Here is a 20017-nt window from a genome sequence, read left to right as displayed (position 1 = left end):
ATAGAGTGAGCAACATCTATTTCAGACTCTTCTACTAGAATTACAGTTTCCTATGAGTAAAGTGTTATGTTGTTGAATTATTAATTTAACCAACGTTTAAATCATTAACTGCTTCAAAATGCATGCTGTTAACAAAATCAGTATTGAAGCATTTGCAGTTTGTACGAATAAAAACAATACTACAATACAACATAAATACATAAACACAACAGTACAATTCAGGTGTATGCGCACACATGTACAAAGCTGCAGCATACTTCATTATTCCGATTTCAGAATGCGAACTTTGACATTTGTAATACATATGCTGACGTGTCTTGTCCGTCTGCTGAGATGAACCTTTATTTTGAGATCACAAGAAAATTATGTCACGATCACAAGAAAACAAGGAAGAAAAATAATAAATCCCAGGCCTCTTAGAGCTTCCGTATTAGGTTCATGTTTTATTTGTTTTTTTTTATTATTTATTTGTTTTTTCCATTAATTGTGCTAAATTTCACACAAAGTATTTGCAGTTTAATAATTATAATGCATAGTCTATCGTTGTCCCAATACTCTTTTTGTATGGATTTGTATTAGGGCTGCACAATATATAGAAATATCGCAAATGTATATATCGCGATATGCATATCGCAACAGCTTGCAGTAACTGGGGCCATGATCAAAAGACAAAGAGAAAATCACTCACTGCTCTTGGCTAAATAACTTTTGTAGCTTTAATAAGAATCAGTATATATATTTAATTCGTAGAGTGAAAACTAAGCTGTGTTTTATTTTTACATTTTATTATTCAGTTTCTGTTGTTAAATAAACCTAATGTAGGATAACCTGAAACCCTAAACCCAGTGGTTTACACTGATGTTAAAATAACACTTCTTATGCTACAGTAAAACACTGCTGTTCTCTTACGAGAGGTCTCTCGTACTGCGTAAGTATCTTACGCTAGGGGAAAATCCCTTTTCCGTGAGATATTGAAGCCAAAAAATTATCCTTAATTTTGTATTATTGTAAAACGCGTTGCGGCAGCATACAGACATAGGCAAGACGGCTCGTGTGCCTATTGGCTGTTCTGCGGCAACTGCAGCAGCCTATCGAGCGAGGCCTAGCGTGACGTCAGACCCAATGAGGGTGCTTCGTGCCCACTGCGTCACGTCCCGCCGAAACGGGCGTGGCTTAGGCCTATAGGGATCTCCCAGTCACGTGACCCCTAGCCGCATGTCAGCCATTTTGACGGAATACTATTGCACAAGCACACAAACATGAGAATGCGGATTATCACATTTTGTGGCTGCGAATTGATTAAAATAATGAATAATGGTCACTGTATTAATTATCTTTAGCCTGCTGAAATGTTCCTATAAATATATTTTCTTTCCAACTGTGCAATCTTAATAATAAATTGGCTAAATATATTTATCCACTAAGCTGCAGCAGTCCTATGCTCGTCTTCCCATTACGTTTTTTTTCTCTTTCTGACATTTCATACCTGTTGTTACCAGTGGCGTAACTTTGCTTTGAGAAGTGGTGGGGACACCGCTCAACTCCTTTTGCTATTTATTTATTTAATAACCGAATTTACTTGGGGACTGAGTTCAGAGTTGGAAATGCACTTAATTTTCACTTTGATGTAGGCCTACACATGCATCACATTCACAAATGTGTCTATAAACATCCGAATAAGCAAAACGTAACACATTCAGAATGTGAATGTTACGTTTTGCTTATCACACAACACAACACATAGGGTAGCTAAAATACGCAAGATAAATATGGTGAACTTACCATTACATGGTCAGCTCAGCTGCAGGCTGCAGCGTATTCATTATTGCACAATTGTGTGTGTGTGTATTACGATTCATTCTACTTTGCATTACTTACATATTTTCTCAATACCAGCCGGACAACTTGCTAAAAGCAGGTGTGATCGATGCACGCGCTGAACATGGAAGAATCAACATTACGTCAAGAGTCAAGACAAGCCCACAAAATGTTTCCTCATCCAATCAAATAATTGAACCAATCCTGAACTACGCAAAACCTTGTGTAAAACATGAATGAGAGTTAAGTTGTGTTTAAAATGGTTAAACTATCTTTATTAATTAAATAATTAAATAAATGAAATTGTTTTGACGAATCTTTTTTTATTACGTTTTTATAAAAGCTCTATTTTTTCCTCCCCCACCCCACATGTAAAGGCTAGTTAACGGCAGATGTTGCAACCTATAGCATAAATGTTAAAACATCAACAGAATGTCCAAAAGAAAGTGTGGAAGTGATATAAGAAGCTTTTTAGTGAAGCAGCCACGCACAGTAAGTTACTTTGCTTAACACGAAAACATTATTTAACTTACGTGAATAGACATACTGTCGCTAATGTTTTTTGGCGGCCACTGGAGCGCGCTGTGATTTAATACAAAACTGAATTAAAGGACTATGAACTAAAGACTTGTATACTTAATTGTTTTAATTGTGGAAATCCCAGTCATAACATAGAATTGTCCTATTGCCTAAAAGTGATTTAATTATTATTCTGCCTTCAATGATGGACAAATGCAAATATATTGCTTATGATTTGCAAATGTAAACATTTAGATCCTGGGTTGAACTAGTAATTTCCCCCCCAGAATCAGACAAATGTGCCTACTGACAATGTACAAGAACAGGGAGCAGAAAATGTAGAGGTAAGGATAAGACTAAAATACAGTATTAACATTGTAGACTACAAATACATTTTAAATAAAATCATGTTGCAATACATATTTTTACTTTAATATTACTATAAACATTTCACATAGTTCACATAAATTAGATTATTAAAACTATTCCCCCCCCCCCCCAAAAAAAAAACAATAGAAAATCATTCACATACTCATTTATAATTAGTCATGTATAAATTAAATTCATATTGCATTTTTAAATAGCTATAAATAATTAGAAAACACTTAACTATGTAACACATAACAACTATTTACAAAATATGAATTCATCAATGCTCATGTAAAATTGCTAAAAATGTAATGAACTATCTACAGAGGCAGGCAGCTGATAGCTTGGGTGAGGCAGGGCAAAACTTGACTGTGGAGATCACACAGTTGCAGCAATCAATACAGCCAACTCCTTCCATAGAGCCAGGACAGCAGGCACCTGAAATATACAGAACAACTGAACCATTTCAGCCTGATCCCAAATTCATTGAGGTTCAGAAGTTGTCAAACAAAACTCTTAGATTTCAGGAGAGCTGGTTTAAGAGCTTCTCATGGCTGCACTACTGCTCTGAACTTAAAGGGGTAGTGTGTTTTTACTGCTTCAATGCCTTTTCCGAACAGACATCCACACTGGCCAAAAATACAGAGCAAGCATTCGTCTCTCAGGGTTTCAGGAACTGGAAACATGGTCCAGAAGCTTTCGAGAGACATACAAAAAGCAAAGCTCACAACATTGCTGTGAACACATTCATACACTCTGAAAAATCTATAAAAGTGCAACTGTGCAGCATTTCATCAAAGGCACAAGAGGAGGCCAGGTTAAATTTGTCAAAAATAGTAAATGCTGTTAAATACCTGACCCAACAAGGCTTGCCTCTGAGGGGGCACAACCAAGAGGAAGGAAATTTCCACCAGCTTCTCCTTTTCATGGCAGAGAGTGATCCTGGTCTGGCAAGCTGGCTCAAACGCAATCACTGCTACACAAGCCCTGCAATACAAAATGAAATAATGAATTTAATGAGCAACACCATAATTCGTGGAATTGCACAGGAAATTTCTGCTTTACCAGTAGTGCAGTATTCAATAATAATGGATGGGACGCAGGACATTAGTGGTGTTGAGCAAGTGTCTATCTGCATACGTTATGTTGACACAGACCTGGAACCTAGAGAGGAGTTTGTTGGCCTTTATGAAGCTTCTTCTACAACTGGTGAGCAAATAGGCAGGATTGCCTCTGATGTTCTCCTCCGTCTAAACCTTCCCCTTTCCAGTCTGCGTGGTCAAACCTACGATGGAGCAGCAAACATGTCTGGGCATTTGTCAGGTGTACAAGCTCACATCCGCAGAGAGCAACCACTTGCCACTTTTGTTCACTGTGGCCCCCACTGTGTGAACTTGGTCACACAAGCAGCCTGTTCAGCCGCACCAATAATTCGCGATTCTTTGCAATGGATACATGAGCTGGGCTGTTTGTTTGGCCAGTCAGGCAAATTTAAAACCATTTTTAAGTCTGTGGCAAAATCTACATCTGGCTGCTATACAACACTGAAACCATTGTGCCCAACTAGATGGACAGTGCGAACACCAGCCATCAATTCTGTCCTCACCCAATATGAAGCTGTCTTGACAGCACTGGAGGAAATGGCATCATCCGGCACACATGACACTGCCTCCAAAGCCAATGGCCTTCACGAGCGTTTCCAGAGAGGGAACACTGTCCTTGGACTGCTGTTGGCACAGGACATCATGATAGGCCTTGAAGGCCTGAACACCTCACTGCAAGCGAGAGGAGCAACAGTCGGAGGCATGCTAAGTGCAGTTGAGTGTGTGAAAAATGGCTTTCAGAACAAAAGATCAGATGAAAGTTTCAGAGAGCTCTACACAAAGGCATCTGAGGTGGAAACATCACTGGACCTTGAGGCGATAAAAGTACCACATTTTAGAAGGCCTTCTGCAAGACACGCTGGTCCAGCTCAGCCTTACAGTCCAAATACAGATGAGGAGTACTATCGTGTGCAGTTCTTCCAAGTTCTTGATACAGTGATGACACAGCTGACACGTCGATTTGAGCAGGAGGGTCTGCGCAACATTGTCATGCTTGAAAACGTCCTGATCTCTGGGCAAGTCAACAACACTGTTGAACTGTACCCTGAGCTGGAATCCCGGTCCCTAAAGGTGCAGATGGCCATGTTTCGCACAAATTATAAATACCAAAGTTGTACAGAAGTGGTCAATATTTTGAAGAACATGGTACCTGAGGTCCGTGGACTCTTCAAGCAAGTGGAGACTCTGGTCCGCTTACTTCTCGTAGTTCCTGCATCATCAGCTGAGGCAGAGAGAAGCTTCAGCGCTCTCCGGCGCCTGAAGACATGGCTTCGATCAACTATGTCCCAGAACCGTCTGAACAGCGTTATTGTCTGTCATGTTCACAAAGACAGAACAAATAAATTAGACACAACAAAAATAAGCCAGGGATTCATAAAGGCCTCAGAGAGACGTGCTCAGGTTTTTGGTTCATTTTAGTGGACAAAGCTAACTAAACCTAAAGAGATTTAGTTCCTCTAGAGTACTCTGATACTCTGCTTTTTTTCCTGCTTTTTTTTTACATCCATTACAATATTATTTTATTTCTTATTACAGTTCATTCTGATGTGTTCATAAACATACCGATGTTATTGTTTATTGTTAATAAACAAGATTACTGTTGACTTCTAACAAAAGCATGTATCTTTGTTGCTCAACATTTTGTCATACTATACATTTTCATCTTTATCACTTATTAAACACTTAAAATACTATGTAGCGTTACCTTAGAAGCAAACATATATAAAATGATATACCAAAAAAAGTAAATACAATTGGAAATAAATAATAATAATAATGAAATAACAATAATAACATTCTATGGTAGCACAAACTTAGCCTACCTCTTTAGTCCGCACTTGTGATGGAATCGTGGAAAAGGCTGACATCAAACGGTTTCACTAAAACGATGTTACAGAATTAAAACATTAGTTAACAATAAAAGCCAATTCATTGCATTTTTACTTTCAAGAGGACTGACACCTATATGAATCTGTATATGATTCTTACCACCACTAAATCGCATTTGCTAACGTTAGCTAACGTCAAGCCTAAACTGCTTCACGTGCTCGTTCGTTAGTAACGAACGAACCGTTACTAACGTTACTGAATTAAGACGAGTTTACAAAATGAATTATTTACTTCTTACATAACTTAATTTTTTCATATAACACTTCATGACTTGTGATAATAACCGTGACTTTTTAATAATGCCTCAAGTGAACTCACCTCGCTTCGTGGTTGAAGAAGAACTGTCGTCCACCTTCTAGTCATCACTTGATCACTTGATGACTAAAGTGAGTGATGATTTGACTTGTGGACCAGAGATATTGTCCAATTAATCTTCTCAAAAATCTCAAATAAAATATTTCAACCTTGAAACAGACCTTGATACGAACATCGTAAAAAGAAAGGTACAGGAATCTGTAGACTTAGGAAAGGAAACTACATATCCCAGGACGCATATCGCGTGTCTCGCGATAGTTTCACAACGAGACTTAATATTCATCTTTGAGGACGTTGAAAAGCTTCTGACCGGCGGAAAAATGTGTTAATTAAATGAATGAATTAGATTACGAAGAGTGACGATTTGTAGATGGTGCTTTTCCTTTAATACATACCTTACGCAATCTATTTTTCAGTTACTTTTTAAAAGTGGTGGGGACAATATCGAGCCTGGTAAAAAGTGGTGGGGACATGTCCCACCCGTCCCACCCGTAAATTACGCCTATGGTTGTTACATTCTTTTTTAATTAAATTGACTATAAAAAAAGATTGCTTGTTTGTGCTGGTGTTCATTCCAGTCTTTTAAATAGTTGGATGAATGAATGCTCGCGAGGTGCCTGTAACGATTTTGAATAGGCTAACGTTAGGCTATTTAATCAATAGTGAAAAGACTGACATTGAAAAATGACACAGAATGATTCAAATTTTATATTTAAATATTTAATCCAAATAAATAAATGTTCGTGGTTCGCACTGATGTTATTCATTTGTTCTCACACACTTCAGCGTCGCGGTCACTGGCCACTATCTATTATTAGCGCAGCGGCCGTCAGCTAACTCTTCACGTCATGTCATCATAAAAAGAAATATACAAGAGGAAGATAAAATAATTAGGAATCATAGATCCATATGAAGCACCACGAGTTCTTTTTACAGGCATTAAATGTGTAGAAAAACTTCCTGACATGGAGTTCGGTGACATTTACAGCTACCTTATTCACTTCCCATCACGCTAACGTTACACCGGAGCTTCATTAAAAGCATACAAAAGCTTAGCAGGCTATCGGTATCATGAGTCCGGATGGGTCAGCAACTCTTTGATTTGGACGCCAGCGGGGAAGGATTTTTCAATCATCACCGCAAAGGTTGGTCAATAGATGAATATTTCGCGACGAGCTGTATTATCACCAGCAGTTTAGCATTTTCTATTCCGTCAAGATGGCTGCTCCAAATGGCGTGCCGTCACGTGGGACGTCCCTATAAATACAGCTCGCAGGCAGCTGATATCTGATTTTTCATCTCTTCAGCGAAGCACACGCATCGCTGGATTCGGAGAGAAGCCGCGCCGTCTAAGGAAGCACTTGCAGCGGGATGAGTTGTCACTGAGGTCGCTGGCCGCGCCGCCTTCAATCGCCTTCCTGCTGCGCTATCCGGCGCCTATATCCTTTACACTCTCTGTTGTGTGTGTGTTCGCCACCGCGACACACACTGTCTAAAAGAGCTTGCGTTTTTTTAAAGATGCCTTCCTGCGGCTCGTGCAGAGCCACACTCAGCGACGGGGACCGCCACGTTATCTGCGTTTCCTGCCTGGGTGAGGATCATGCAGCTCTCGCGCTCGCTGACGGTGGCTGCCATCACTGCGAGCTACTGCCTATGGCGACTCTGAGGACTCGCCTGGCATATTTCACTGAGACTGCACCTCCGCCCGCTGTAGTGCCGCGCAGTAAAAAGCGCCGTGCTCAGCGGGTCCCGGAACCTTCCCCCACCCGTCAAAGCTCGCCGGTTCGCCCGCCAGCTTCACCGGCTTCGTCAGTGTCTCTTCCTGACGGACAGCGGCCGCCGTCTGCCGCCGCTTCCGTCGATGACGCTGATGAAAAAGCCGCGTTGGGGGAGGATGATTCCTGCTCTCTCCTGGCCAGTGCGGATTGGGCGAGCTCTGTGGATCTCGCGCCCTCTGTCCGCGCATCATCAGGCAAAAGAGCTAGCATCGAGTCAGAGCTGATGCGCATACTCGCACAGGCCGCGGCGAGCCTCGGCCTCGAGTGGTCTACGCCTGAACAGCCTGCTAACAACCGGCTGGATGGATATTTTCTTCCCGGGGAGCGCGCTTCGCCTGCGTCCAGACCAGCGCCCTTTCTTCCTGAGTTACACGAAGAAGTCGCTAAGTCTTGGAACGCCCCCTTCTCAGCTAGAATGCTCTCTATGTTTCGCTAGCATTCTCCGCTGTTGACGATGCTAAAAACAGAGGTTACCATTCGCTGCCACCGGTCGAAGAAGCGATAGCAGCCCACCTTTGCCCGCCCTCCGCTGGACGGCGCGCTAAGCTGGCTCTGCCTTCAAAAGCTTGCCGCATGACGTCAACCCTGCTCGGTCGCGCATACTATGGCCACACTGCAAATTTTCCAGGCCGATCTCCTCCGAAAGCTGGACGAGAAAGGACCAGATGCAATTTGCGTGCCAGACTTGAGAAGTGCTACGGACCTCGCTCTCCGCGCTACTAAGTCTGCTGCACAGGCCATAGGACGGAGCATGGCCTCTCTCACTGTGACTGAGAGACACCTATGTCTAACGCTCTCTGAGATGTCTGAGTCTGAGCGGGCCGCGTTCCTCGACGCTCTGCTTTCTCCCGCTGGCCTCTTCGGGACTTCCGTCAAAGATTTCGCGGAAAGATTCACAGAGGTACAGAAAGCGTCACAGGCTATGAAGCACTTCCTGCCGAAGCGCTCCAGTTCTGCAGCAGGCCGTGCGAAGCCGTCTGCTCAGAGCTCACAGCCTCAGCCTCCGCCCACCGCCGCCACTTCGCAGCGCCGACAGGCCCGAAGCGCGAGACCGCGCTCTCGCTCATCTGGCCGCCGCCCCGCCCCGCCCCGCCCCGCCCCGCGTGGGCCGCGGCCCAGGATTGCGGTAAAGCCCGAGGCCCCGAAGTCGTCCTAGCACGCCTAGGGTAACGACGGTGTCCAAGTCCCGCTGCGGCCGGACTTCCACCAAAACTCATCGCTCGTTCAGTTCCAAGAAATGTGACTGTTCCAGTGTATTTTGCAGTCAACAAGCCGGTTCCACTGCCCGCTTGCCTGCACACAAATGCCGTTTTTACGGCTACCCAGATAAATCCCATAAAGAGTGTATTTTCTGGTGTCCCGGCCACGGCCGATGGTGTTATGAGTGTAGACAAAATGCCCACTGCCCAGTGCCCATTCCTACACACAAGCACAGCCCGTCACACAGGGCTCGCGCACATAAAATCGACCCAGTTCGATTGCACATTAAACGTAGCAGATGTGCCCACTGCCCAGTGCCCACAATCACTACGTCCTGCATGTCTCGAGGTTTCTGTAAAAACGAAACCAACGTGCATTCGCTCTGCTCAGGCGGACAATGCTCTCGGTGTGGTAAATGTGCCCGCTATCCCGCGCCCACATCCACACATAGACATGACAAGTCCTACGGGACTCGCCCAGCCCTCCCCCTCTCGGTTAACCACCGCAGAGGAGCCGAGCGCGGGCAATCTGCCCGCTGTTATCAGTGTGCCCTCTGCCTCGAATGTCATAAGCGCGACGCTTGTGTTACAGCACACCGAAGCCCCTCTGTCGCTGAGCGACCAGAGCGCGCTTCGCATTCAACCCCTAGCCATTCATGCAGATGCATGGGCGAGGCTACCCGGGGTTTCGATGTGGGTGCTAGACATTATAAAAAGAGGCTATTCGCTACAGTTTCGCCGGTGCGCGTCGAGACCACGGTAAAAACAGAAGTAGCACACCTACTTCGAGCCGATGGTGTTATGAGTGTAGACAAAATGCCCACTGCCCAGTGCCCATTCCTACACACAAGCACAGCCCGTCACACAGGGCTCGCGCACATAAAATCGACCCAGTTCGATTGCGCATTAAACGTAGCAGATGTGCCCACTGCCCAGTGCCCACAATCACTACGTCCTGCATGTCTCGAGGTTTCTGTAAAAACGAAACCAACGTGCATTCGCTCTGCTCAGGCGGACAATGCTCTCGGTGTGGTAAATGTGCCCGCTATCCCGCGCCCACATCTACACATAGACATGACAAGTCCTACGGGACTCGCCCAGCCCTCCCCCTCTCGGTTAACCACCGCAGAGGAGCCGAGCGCGGGCAATCTGCCCGCTGTTATCAGATAATATCTTTTCTGGGCACAGAACTGAACTCGCTGTCTATGATAGCGCGACTGTCACCACAGCGCATGCTAGACATTCAGCGTGCAGCGAGCTCTTTCCGCTGCGGCGCATCTGTCCCGCTCAAGAAATTTCAGAGGATGCTAGGTCTCATGGCCTCAGCATCATCAGTTCTTCAGCTGGGCTTGCTTTGCATGCGCCCGCTACAGTTCTGGCTGAAAGCGCGAGTGCCGCGCCGAGCGTGGGCTTCCGGTCTGCTTCGTCTCAAGGTCAATCAGAAATGCATCGCAGCTCTGAAACCTTGGAAAGCAAACGACTGGTACCAATCAGGTGTAAGCCTGGGGACTTCCTCGAGTGTGAAGGTGGTGTCTACGGACACATCCACCTCAGGATGGGAGCGCTGCTCGAGGGCAGACCGTTCTTCGGCCAATGGTCGGAACGGGAGAAGCTTCTGCACATAAACTGCCTCGAAATGCTGGCAGTAGACAACACGCTGACGCATTTTTGTCCCCAAATACGAGGACTCCACGTCCTGGTCCGTTCGGACAACATGGCAGTGGTGTCCTACATAAATCGCCAGGGCGGCCTCAGGTCCCGAAACCTGCACAGGCTGACAGAACGCCTCCTGGTGTGGGCTCAGCGCAACCTGCTCTCCCTGAGAGCAGCGCATGTGCCAGGGCTCCTAAACGTAGGACCGGACAGACTGTCCAGGAACAATGTTCCGACAGGCGAGTGGTCTCTACACCCACAGACAGTACAGCTGCTGTGGAAGAAATTCGGCAGAGCGGAAGTAGACCTGCCCCATGGCCAGTGCCAGTGAGGAGGGACCTCCTCTCTCAGGCCAAGGGCTCGATTTGGCATCCGCGCCCAGAGCTGTGGTCCCTTCATGTTTGGGCCATCAACAGGTACCCGCTGACCTCCCAAGCGGAGTGTTAAACACGATCACGCAGGCTAGATCTCCGTCTACGCGACATCTCTATTCCTCGAAATGGTCAGTGTTCTCCAGCTGGTGCACAGCTCGTGGCGTGTCGCCCCCAGACTGTGGGTGACGGAGGTTCTCTCCTTCCTACAAGAGCTGTTGGACAAGGGCAGGTCCCCTTCCACGCTCAAGGTTTATGTGGCGGCCATAGCAGCGTTCTCAAAAACAACGCTTGGTCAGTCAATAGGAAGGAACGATTTAGTCATCCGCTTCCTTAGAGGAGCTAAGAGACTGAATCCTCCCAGACCTCCCACAGTCCCCATATGGGACCTTTCTGTGGTACTGGAGGCCATGAAAGGTGACCCATTCGAGTCTTTACAGACGATTGATCTTAAACACCATGTCTTTCAAGACAGTGTTTCTTCTGGCTCTCGCTTCGGTGAAGCGCATAGGGGACTTACACGCGCTCTCAGTAAGCGCGACGTGCATGGAGTTTGGGCCTAATGACTCAAGAGTTATACTCAAACCTAAGCACGGTTATGTTCCAAAATCCCTCAACACACCGTTTAGGGCGCAGGTCATTTCCCTGTCAGCCCTACCGGTCTCTGACGAGGAAGGAGACGCAAGCTTCCTTTGTCCAGTCAGGGCATTACGAGCTTATGTGTCTCGCTCATCTGTCTTCAGACAGACAGAGCAGCTCTTCGTTTCGTTCAGCGGACGTTCCAAGGGACTAGCCGCGTCGAAACAGAGCCTATCCAGATGGATAGTTGACGCCATTGCGCTGGCGTACATTTCCAAGGGTATGCAGTGCCCGTTGGGTGTCAGAGCGCACTCCACGAGAAGCATGGCTTCGATGTGGGCCTGGTCAAGTGGGATTGCCTTGCAAGATATATGTATGGCGGCAGGCTGGGCCTCCCCGCTCTGGTTAGCTTCGACGATGAAAAACCAGATATCAGCTGCCTGCGAGCTGTATTTATAGGCCTAAGCCACGCCGTTTCGGCGGGACGTGACGCAGTGGGCGTGAAGCACCCTCATTGGGTCTGACGCTAGGCCTCGCTCGATAGGCTGCTGCAGTTGCCGCAGAACAGCCAATAGGCACACGAGCCGTCTTGCCTATGTCTGTATGCTGCCGCAACGCATTTTACAATAATACAAATTAAGGATAATTTTTTGGCTTCAATATCTCGCGGAAAAGGGATTTTCCCCTAGCGTAAGATACTTACGCAGTACTCGTTCCCTCTTCTAGAGAGAACCGAGGTTACGTTAGTAACCGAGTACGTTCACTTTCAGAAGTTGTAGAGATGTTTTCTTGTCACAAAAATAATGTGAAACATGTATGTAGGTTATATAATAAATAATTTAAGTTTACTTTACACACTTTAAGCATTATCGTATCGCATATCGAATATTGCATTAATTAATGAGTTATCGCATATCGCATTTTTCTTCAATATCGTGCCGCCCTAATTTGTGTTAAAAATGTACGACTTAAAACATGCTTGAGAAATTTAATGCAATGGGTTTTCTCAAGATTTCGGAGTAAACTCTAATTATATTTTACAGTGTACAACATAGTAAGTATATTGTCAAATATTATTCAATATATGAAAAGCCGTAATTCTTCATGGATTTTTCAATATATTGTAACATATTAATGCTATATATTGTTTCATATATATTTTTCAATATATTCAAACTATTTGATATATTGATCAAGTCAAGTCAAGTCAAGTCAAGTTTATTTGTATAGCGCTTTTCACAATACAGATTGCATCAAAGCAGCTTCACAGTATTAAATTAAAATAATACAACAAAGTTTGTTTCAAGAGGAATTTATTGATTGATAAAATTAAATTAAATATCCCCAAAATATCCCCAACTGAGCAAGCCAAAGGCAACAGTGGCAAGGAACCGAAAAACTCCATCAAGTGACCTAATGGTGTCCTAAAACTCCATCAGGTGCCTTAATGGAGAAAAAAAAAAACCTTGGGAGAACCCAGGCTCAGTCGGGGGCCAGTTCTCCTCTGGCATTGGATAGAGGCCGGATTGTAGTTTGAACTGTAGGATTATATGAATGCCTGGCTGAAGAGATGCGACTTTAATCTAGTTTTAAACTGGGAGAGCGAGTCTGAGCAACGAACAGTATCAGGAAGACTATTCCAGAGTTTTGGAGCCAAATGTGAAAATGCTCTCCCTCCTTTGGTGGTTCTGGATATCCTAGGTATGACCAAAAGCCTTGAATTTAGTGATCTCAAAGAGCGCGATGGATTATAGGGCGATAGAAGATCCGTTAAATAGACTGGAGCTAAGCCGTTTAGGGCTTTATAAGTCAGTAGCAATACCTTGTAATTAATACGGAACTTTATAGGTAACCAATGCAGTGATGATAAAATCGGTGTTATATGATCATATTTTCTTGATCTCGTAAGAACTCTAGCGGCGGCATTTTGGACTAACTGTAGCTTGTTTATTGAGGATGCAGGACAACCAGCTAATAAAGCATTACAGTAATCCAGTCTCGAGGTCATGAATGCATGAACTAACTTTTCTGCATCAGAAACTGATAGCATATTACGTAGCTTAGCAATGTTTCTAAGGTGGAAAAAGGCTGTTTTTGTAACATAAGAAATATGATTTTCAAAAGACAGGTTGCAATCGAGTATAACACCCAGGTCTTTTACTGTAGAGGATAAAGTAACAGGACATCCTATGATGTTAAAGTTGTATTGTGCGAGGTTTTGTGGGCGGTTTTTTGAACCGATAAGTATTACCTCTGTCTTGTCTGGATTTAATAAAAGAAAATTACGCGTCATCCAATCTTTTATATCTTTAACACACTCTGTCAATTTGGAAAATGTAGCGTTTTCATCCGGCCGTGATGAAATATATATTTGAGTGTCATCAGCATAACAATGGAAACTAATTCCATGTTTCCTTATAATATTTCCAAGTGGCATCATATATATTGAAAATAACAGGGGGCCTAATACAGATCCCTGCGGCACTCCATAGTTTACTGGAGTTATGATCGATTTTTCTCCATTTAAATAGACAAAATGGTAGCGGTCAGATAGGTATGATTTGAACCAGCTTAGTGCTTGTCCTTGAACACCAGTATAATTTTGTAGTCGATCTAAGAGTATTGTGTGATCTATAGTATCGAACGCAGCACTAAGATCAAGTAAAACTAGTATTGAGATACAGCCTTGGTCAGAAGCTAAAAGTAAATCATTTGTGATTTTAACGAGCGCAGTTTCAGTGCTATGATGCGGTCTGAATCCAGACTGAAACTTTTCATAGATATCATTTTGTTGCAAGAAAGAGCCCAGTTGAGCGGACACCACTTTTTCTAATATTTTAGACATAAATGGAAGATTTGAAATGGGTCTATAATTTGCTAGATTATTATGATCTAATTGTGGTTTCTTAATGAGAGGTTTTATAACTGCCAGTTTAAATGTTCTTGGAACATGACCTAAAGATAAAGACGAGTTAATAATATTGAGGAGAGGCTCTTCCACTACAGATAACACTTCTTTCAGTAGTTTAGTTGGTATAGGATCTAATAAACATGTTGTTGTTTTAGATGAAGTGATAAGTTTATTTAACTCTTTTTGTTCTATAGTTGTAAAGCACTGTAATTGTTCTTTCGGGGTGATAATTGAAGCTGAATTGTAAGGCGCGATTGAAGATTGAACGTTTATAATTGTGGTTCTGATGCTTTCTATTTTCTCAGTGAAGTAGTTCATGAAATCATTACTACTGAACTGTAACGGGATATTTTGTTCGGGTGACGTCTGTTTATTTGTTAGTCTAGCCACGGTGTTAAATAGAAACCTTGGATTGTTTTGGTTGTTTTCTATTAGTTTGCGGAGGTGCTCAGCCCTGGCAGCTTTTAGGGCCTTTTTATAACGTGACATACTGTCTTTCCACGCGATTCTAAAGACCTCTAAATTAGTTTGTTTCCATTTACGCTCTAAAATACGGGTTTCTCTCTTTAAAACATGCGTAGTATTGTTATACCATGGTGCTTTATTTTTCTCTCTGACCTTTTTTAATTTAATAGGTGCAACCACATCCAATGTTCTAGAGAGAATGGTGCTCATAGTGCTAGTTAGTTCTTCTAGTTCATCTGTTTGTTTGGGTTCAGGCAGCAGCTGAGACAGATTAGATAAGCAATTTGAGAAATTATCTATGGTGGATGGGAGGATTGTTCTGCCTGGTTGATAACGCGACGCCGCATGACATATTACAGCAGTACGTAATATGCAAGTTACCATGTAGTGATCAGTGACTTCATCACTTTGTGGAATGATATCTATATCGGTTGGATCGGTTCCGTGTGATATAATTAAATCGAGTGTATGATTAAGACGATGAGTTGGTCCGGTGACGTTTTGCTTGACCCCAAATGAATTTAATAAATCTGTAAACGCAGCTCCTAACGCATCATTTGGATTATCTACGTGTATGTTAAAATCTCCAACAATTAATGCTTTATCGACATTGACTAATAGGTCTGAGAGAAAATCTGCAAACTCTTTTAGGAAATCAGCGTAAGGCCCTGGCGGTCTATATACGGTAGCCAAGGCTAGAGATAATAGGGATGTTTTTCTAACATCTAAGAGCGTAACATTTAGTACAAGTACTTCAAATGAAATAAACTTATAACCCGTTTTCTGAGTAACATTTAGAATATCTTTATAAATGGTTGCAACACCTCCGCCACGGCCAATCAGACGGGGCTCATGCTTATAACAGTATCCAGGAGGAGTAGACTCATTAATACCGAAATAATCATTTGGTTTAAGCCAGGTTTCAGTAAGGCAAAGTACATCGAAGCTATTATCTGTGACTATTTCATTTACAATAACTGCCTTAGGTGTGAGTGATCTAATGTTTAGAAGACCTAGCTTTAGAAATAGTTTTTGTTTACTAATAGCAACATTTTCTGTTTTAATAACAATTAGATTTTTCCTAGATCCTGCATTAGATTTATTATTTGATCTCACTAAACGAGGAATAGACACGGTTTCTATGCAATGTTCTACACTAGTATTTATATCAGTTGAATTGGTGCAGCAGAGACTATGATTTGGACTTTTGGTTACTAGTCAAAGGGTATTTAACATTTTGGAGATGTTATCTGACAGAAGATCCGCTCCGAATCTGCTTGGGTGTAAGCCATCAGCACGGAAAAGCCTAGGACGCTCCCAAAACAGATTCCAATTATTTACAAAGAGCAGTTTCTGCTCATTGCACCATGACATTAACCATTCATTTAGCGCAAATAATCTGCTGAATTTTTCATGCCCTAGTCGGTACGTGGGAAGCGGTCCTGACACAATGATCGTTGTTTCAGGCGATGTGCTGCGTACCGTATCGATTAGATTCCTGAAGTCTTTCTTCAGAATCTCCGTCTGGCGCAGCCTGATGTCGTTCACTCCCGCGTGCAGGACCACAGTTCCGACGCGCTCGTCACCGTTCAGGATCTCGGGAACGCGAGCAGCGATTTCAGAAACACGAGCACCAGGGAAGCAGTGACTTTGCACCTTACTTGTACCTAACGTAGCGTGTACGTGCCGAACGATGGAATCGCCGATGATCACAGCATCGCGTTCTGTTTCGCGTAGAGGGGAGAAGCGGTTTTGTGTCGATAACTCGAAAACCGGGAGGGTCGGAGAAAGTCTTGGTCTAAACCTGACTCGCGTCTTCCGCTGCGGAACCACCCAGGCTTCGTGGTGGCGTGTTGGAGCCGGAGTGAACGAGACCATGGCTGATTGCGACCGATGCTGAGGAACGCACGGAGTAGACGCGGTCGGAGTCAGCGGGTTAGTAACGTTAAACACTGATTTGTGTGCGTCGGCGCGTGATGTTTCAAGAGCCAAACACCGGTCTCTCAGCTCGGCCTGTCTCAATAAAAGGTTGTGGATCTGTTTCTCAACAGCTTCCAGCTCAGACTGCAGTGCGTGAAGCTCAAATGTGTCCTCACCTGCACCAAGCGGTAGACTACTTACATCTGATATATTCGCCATTTTAACAGATGGACAGTGAGTTAGCAACGAAGCTACCAGTGATGCTATCAATATTAATATTGATATAACTATATAGAAATATATTTTCTTTCCTGAAGGGTGTGTGTGTGTGTGTGTGTGTGTGTGTGTGTGTGTGTGTGTGTGTGTGTGTGTGTGTGTGTGTGTGTATGTGTGTGTGTGTGTCGTTGTATATACAGTATATGATTTATGAGGACACAAATGTGTATACAGACAGGTATTACAACATGAACACATTATGACCCTTAGGACACTTCCTGTGTGTGTGTGTGTGTGTGTGTGTGTGTGTGTGTGTGTGTGTGTGTGTGTGTGTGTGTGTGTGTGTGTGTTAAAAACAATACATATTTGCACAAATAAACAATATACTGTTTATGGTAATAGAGAAGAAAATTTACCCCATAACCCCTGTGTTCAGAAACTGATGTCTGTGTTTCACAGGTTTCTCTGCTTTACAAATAATGATGTTGATTCTCTCAATTGCTGCATCTGGATCTGCACTTCTGCTCTGCTGTCTGATCTACTGCAGAACCCAATACGGTACAAATATTCTTATTTGTTGTAGTCCATTTGGGACTTTAAGAGAAAGTAGAGAAGACAAGCGATATATGTAGGCTAAGGCTAATAATGATAAAATAGCCTAAACTGAATAATTTGGAAAGAGTTAATGGTTCAGTGAGGCTTTAATCCCAAATAGCCAGACTTTCACATGATCAAACTTCCAACATGATTCAAGAATAACAGATCAGCCCACAATAAAGTTTAACTCAATTAAACATTAAACAGTCACAGCGAAAGGTTTAAAAAAAACAACACAAAATGACTAAATGAGTGGATAATGGTGAAATGATCAAATATCCTGTCAGTACTGAAGGACATTGAGGTCATAGGGCCCTATTTTAACGATCTAAAACGCAAGTATCAAGCGCAAAACGCAAGTAACTTTGTTGGCGGGTCTTGGGTGCTGTTGCTATTATACCGGCGGGATAAATGACTCTTGCACCCGACGCAAATGTAAAATGCGTTGGTCTGAAGTAGCTCCATTCATAGGTGTGGTTTGGGCGTAACGTGAAATAAACCAATCAGAGCGACATCTCACATTCCCTTTAAGAGCAGACACACTTTTTCCTTGGCGGATTGCTATTGTAACGGCGGATTTGCCAGGCGCGCGCGCCAGCAACGGTTCACAGCCGAGGAGACCGAATTTCTCGTCAGGGCCGTAAAACACAGAGAAGTCAAGTCAAGTCAAGTATATTTGTATAGCGCTTTTCACAATACAGATTGTATCAAAGCAGCTTCACAGTATTAAATTAAAATAATACAACAAGGTTTGTTTCTAGTGGAATTTATTGATTGATACAATTAAATTACATATCCCCAAAATATCCCCCAAAAATATAGAAGTGACGTTGGGGATGGAGAAACACACCCAAATTAACTTCGGTTAAACAGGCGTATAATAATTTGGGTAAATGTGTAAGCTAGGTGTATGCTTTTATAATAAATTGTATCTATCTATCTATCTATCTATCTATCTATCTATCTATCTATCTATCTATCTATCTATCTATCTATCTATCTATCTATCTATCTATCAATCTATCTATCTATCGTAATAATGTATGATTTGCAAAAATGAAAACTGCTGCGTCTGTGTAGATGAGAGAATCAAAGTGTATGTTGTGCACACGCTACATTGATTATGGCCAAGCATGCGCCCTTAAAATAGCATATGAATAACATGCGCAATGCGCCACTGACTTTAAACTAGATTTTTTCAGTTAGTGGCGGAATTGTTTTCTAAACCTGCAAAATAGCATGAGGGAACGTTTGTGCTGGAACACGCCTCCTCTTTGCGCTGAACCGCCCCGGGGAGCGCAAGTGTATTTCTTAGTTAACTGACGTGCGTCTGTGGAGGGAAAAGTCCGCTGTGCGTGGGCGCAAAATAGGAATGATACATGCGTCGGTGTTCAAAGTCAATTGCGCTGGGAGCAAGGGCCCTTAGTCTTAAACTAAGGCTGATGAGTTCAGATTTTTCATTCAAACAAAAAAAATATTGATGTAACATTGTGCTTTACTTACTACTAAATGTCTTAAAACACTTAAAAAAAAAAAAAACACTGGTGGCACAAACATTGGCAAAAACAGAACCTGTAGTTCATCCCTTAATCTGTCCCATAAACTGACAAATGAAACTTTTCTTGCTGAAGAGGTGCAAGAAAAAAGTGCATGTAAAGTTGTGCCATTATATGTTATAAGTTATATAAGTTATATTTTGTATTTAAGCACCAGTGTTGGCAATTTAGGTTTTTTTTTTAAGCTAGATTTAGCGACTTCCCCGCCCCTTTTGAGACTTTTTTCAATCTCCTATTGACAAATCTAGCAACTTCTTGGACAAATCTAGATTCCGAGACTCACAACTGATCAGATCAGTGGACTCGCCTGTATGTCATCATCTTTTATCATATTTAGCGACCAGTTTTAGCTACTTTCTATTGAAAACATTTGGCAACATTGTTAATTACTTCAATTTCTTCTAATCCTTTGTCTGTTATTGCTTGTTTGTAAACCCTGATTCGTCGCTGTTTGTCTGTGAATCTACCCGAGTTTGTGTTGTTTAATAAATATATATTTAATTTACTTTTATTTTATCGTCTTCATCTTCATTGGACTCTTAAGTGTAACACTCATCATGTAAAATCCTGATGTCACGCACTCAGAGTCCAGTGGGGGGGGGGGGGGGGGGGGGGAAACTGTACAATTACAGTTTTTATCAATGGCTTTGGCTCAGTTCTCAAATGAGACTTTTTTCTCTCTAAACAATGGGTTCAGATCTCTGACCAATTAGTTTCTTGTTCACATCAGATTTGAATTTCTTATTGATTTAAGTAAA

General features: G+C 43.0%; 1 protein-coding gene and 1 long non-coding RNA gene across 10 annotated transcripts in view; one reads left to right on the top strand and one right to left on the bottom strand.

Moving 5' to 3' along the window:
• Positions 1-20017, top strand: part of LOC309507523 (butyrophilin-like protein 2) — an 89338-nt gene that overhangs the window by 20041 nt on the left and 49280 nt on the right. The window contains exon 4 of the mRNA XM_082181788.1: positions 17566-17664. Coding sequence (XP_082037914.1) covers positions 17566-17664 — 99 coding nt within the window. The remainder of the gene's footprint in view (positions 1-17565; positions 17665-20017) is intronic.
• On the bottom strand, positions 2666-6520 carry LOC309507984. 9 transcript variants are annotated; one of them, XR_014209336.1, is made up of 5 exons: positions 6018-6520; positions 5633-5689; positions 4620-5122; positions 3561-4481; positions 2666-3402 (listed from the first exon to the last, which is right to left on the bottom strand). It is a non-coding gene; the product is annotated as an uncharacterized lncRNA (long non-coding RNA). The 9 variants fall into 9 exon arrangements; XR_014209337.1 differs by having other exon boundaries at positions 2666-3693; positions 3772-4481; XR_014209338.1 differs by having other exon boundaries at positions 2667-4481; positions 4620-4874; positions 4960-5122.

Source organism: Leuciscus leuciscus (assembly GCF_965113295.1).
Source record: "Leuciscus leuciscus genome assembly, chromosome: 1".
Lineage (NCBI taxonomy): Eukaryota > Metazoa > Chordata > Actinopteri > Cypriniformes > Leuciscidae > Leuciscus > Leuciscus leuciscus.
Note: the sequence above shows the minus strand (reverse complement) of the source record. Positions and strands in the feature narration are given on the sequence as shown.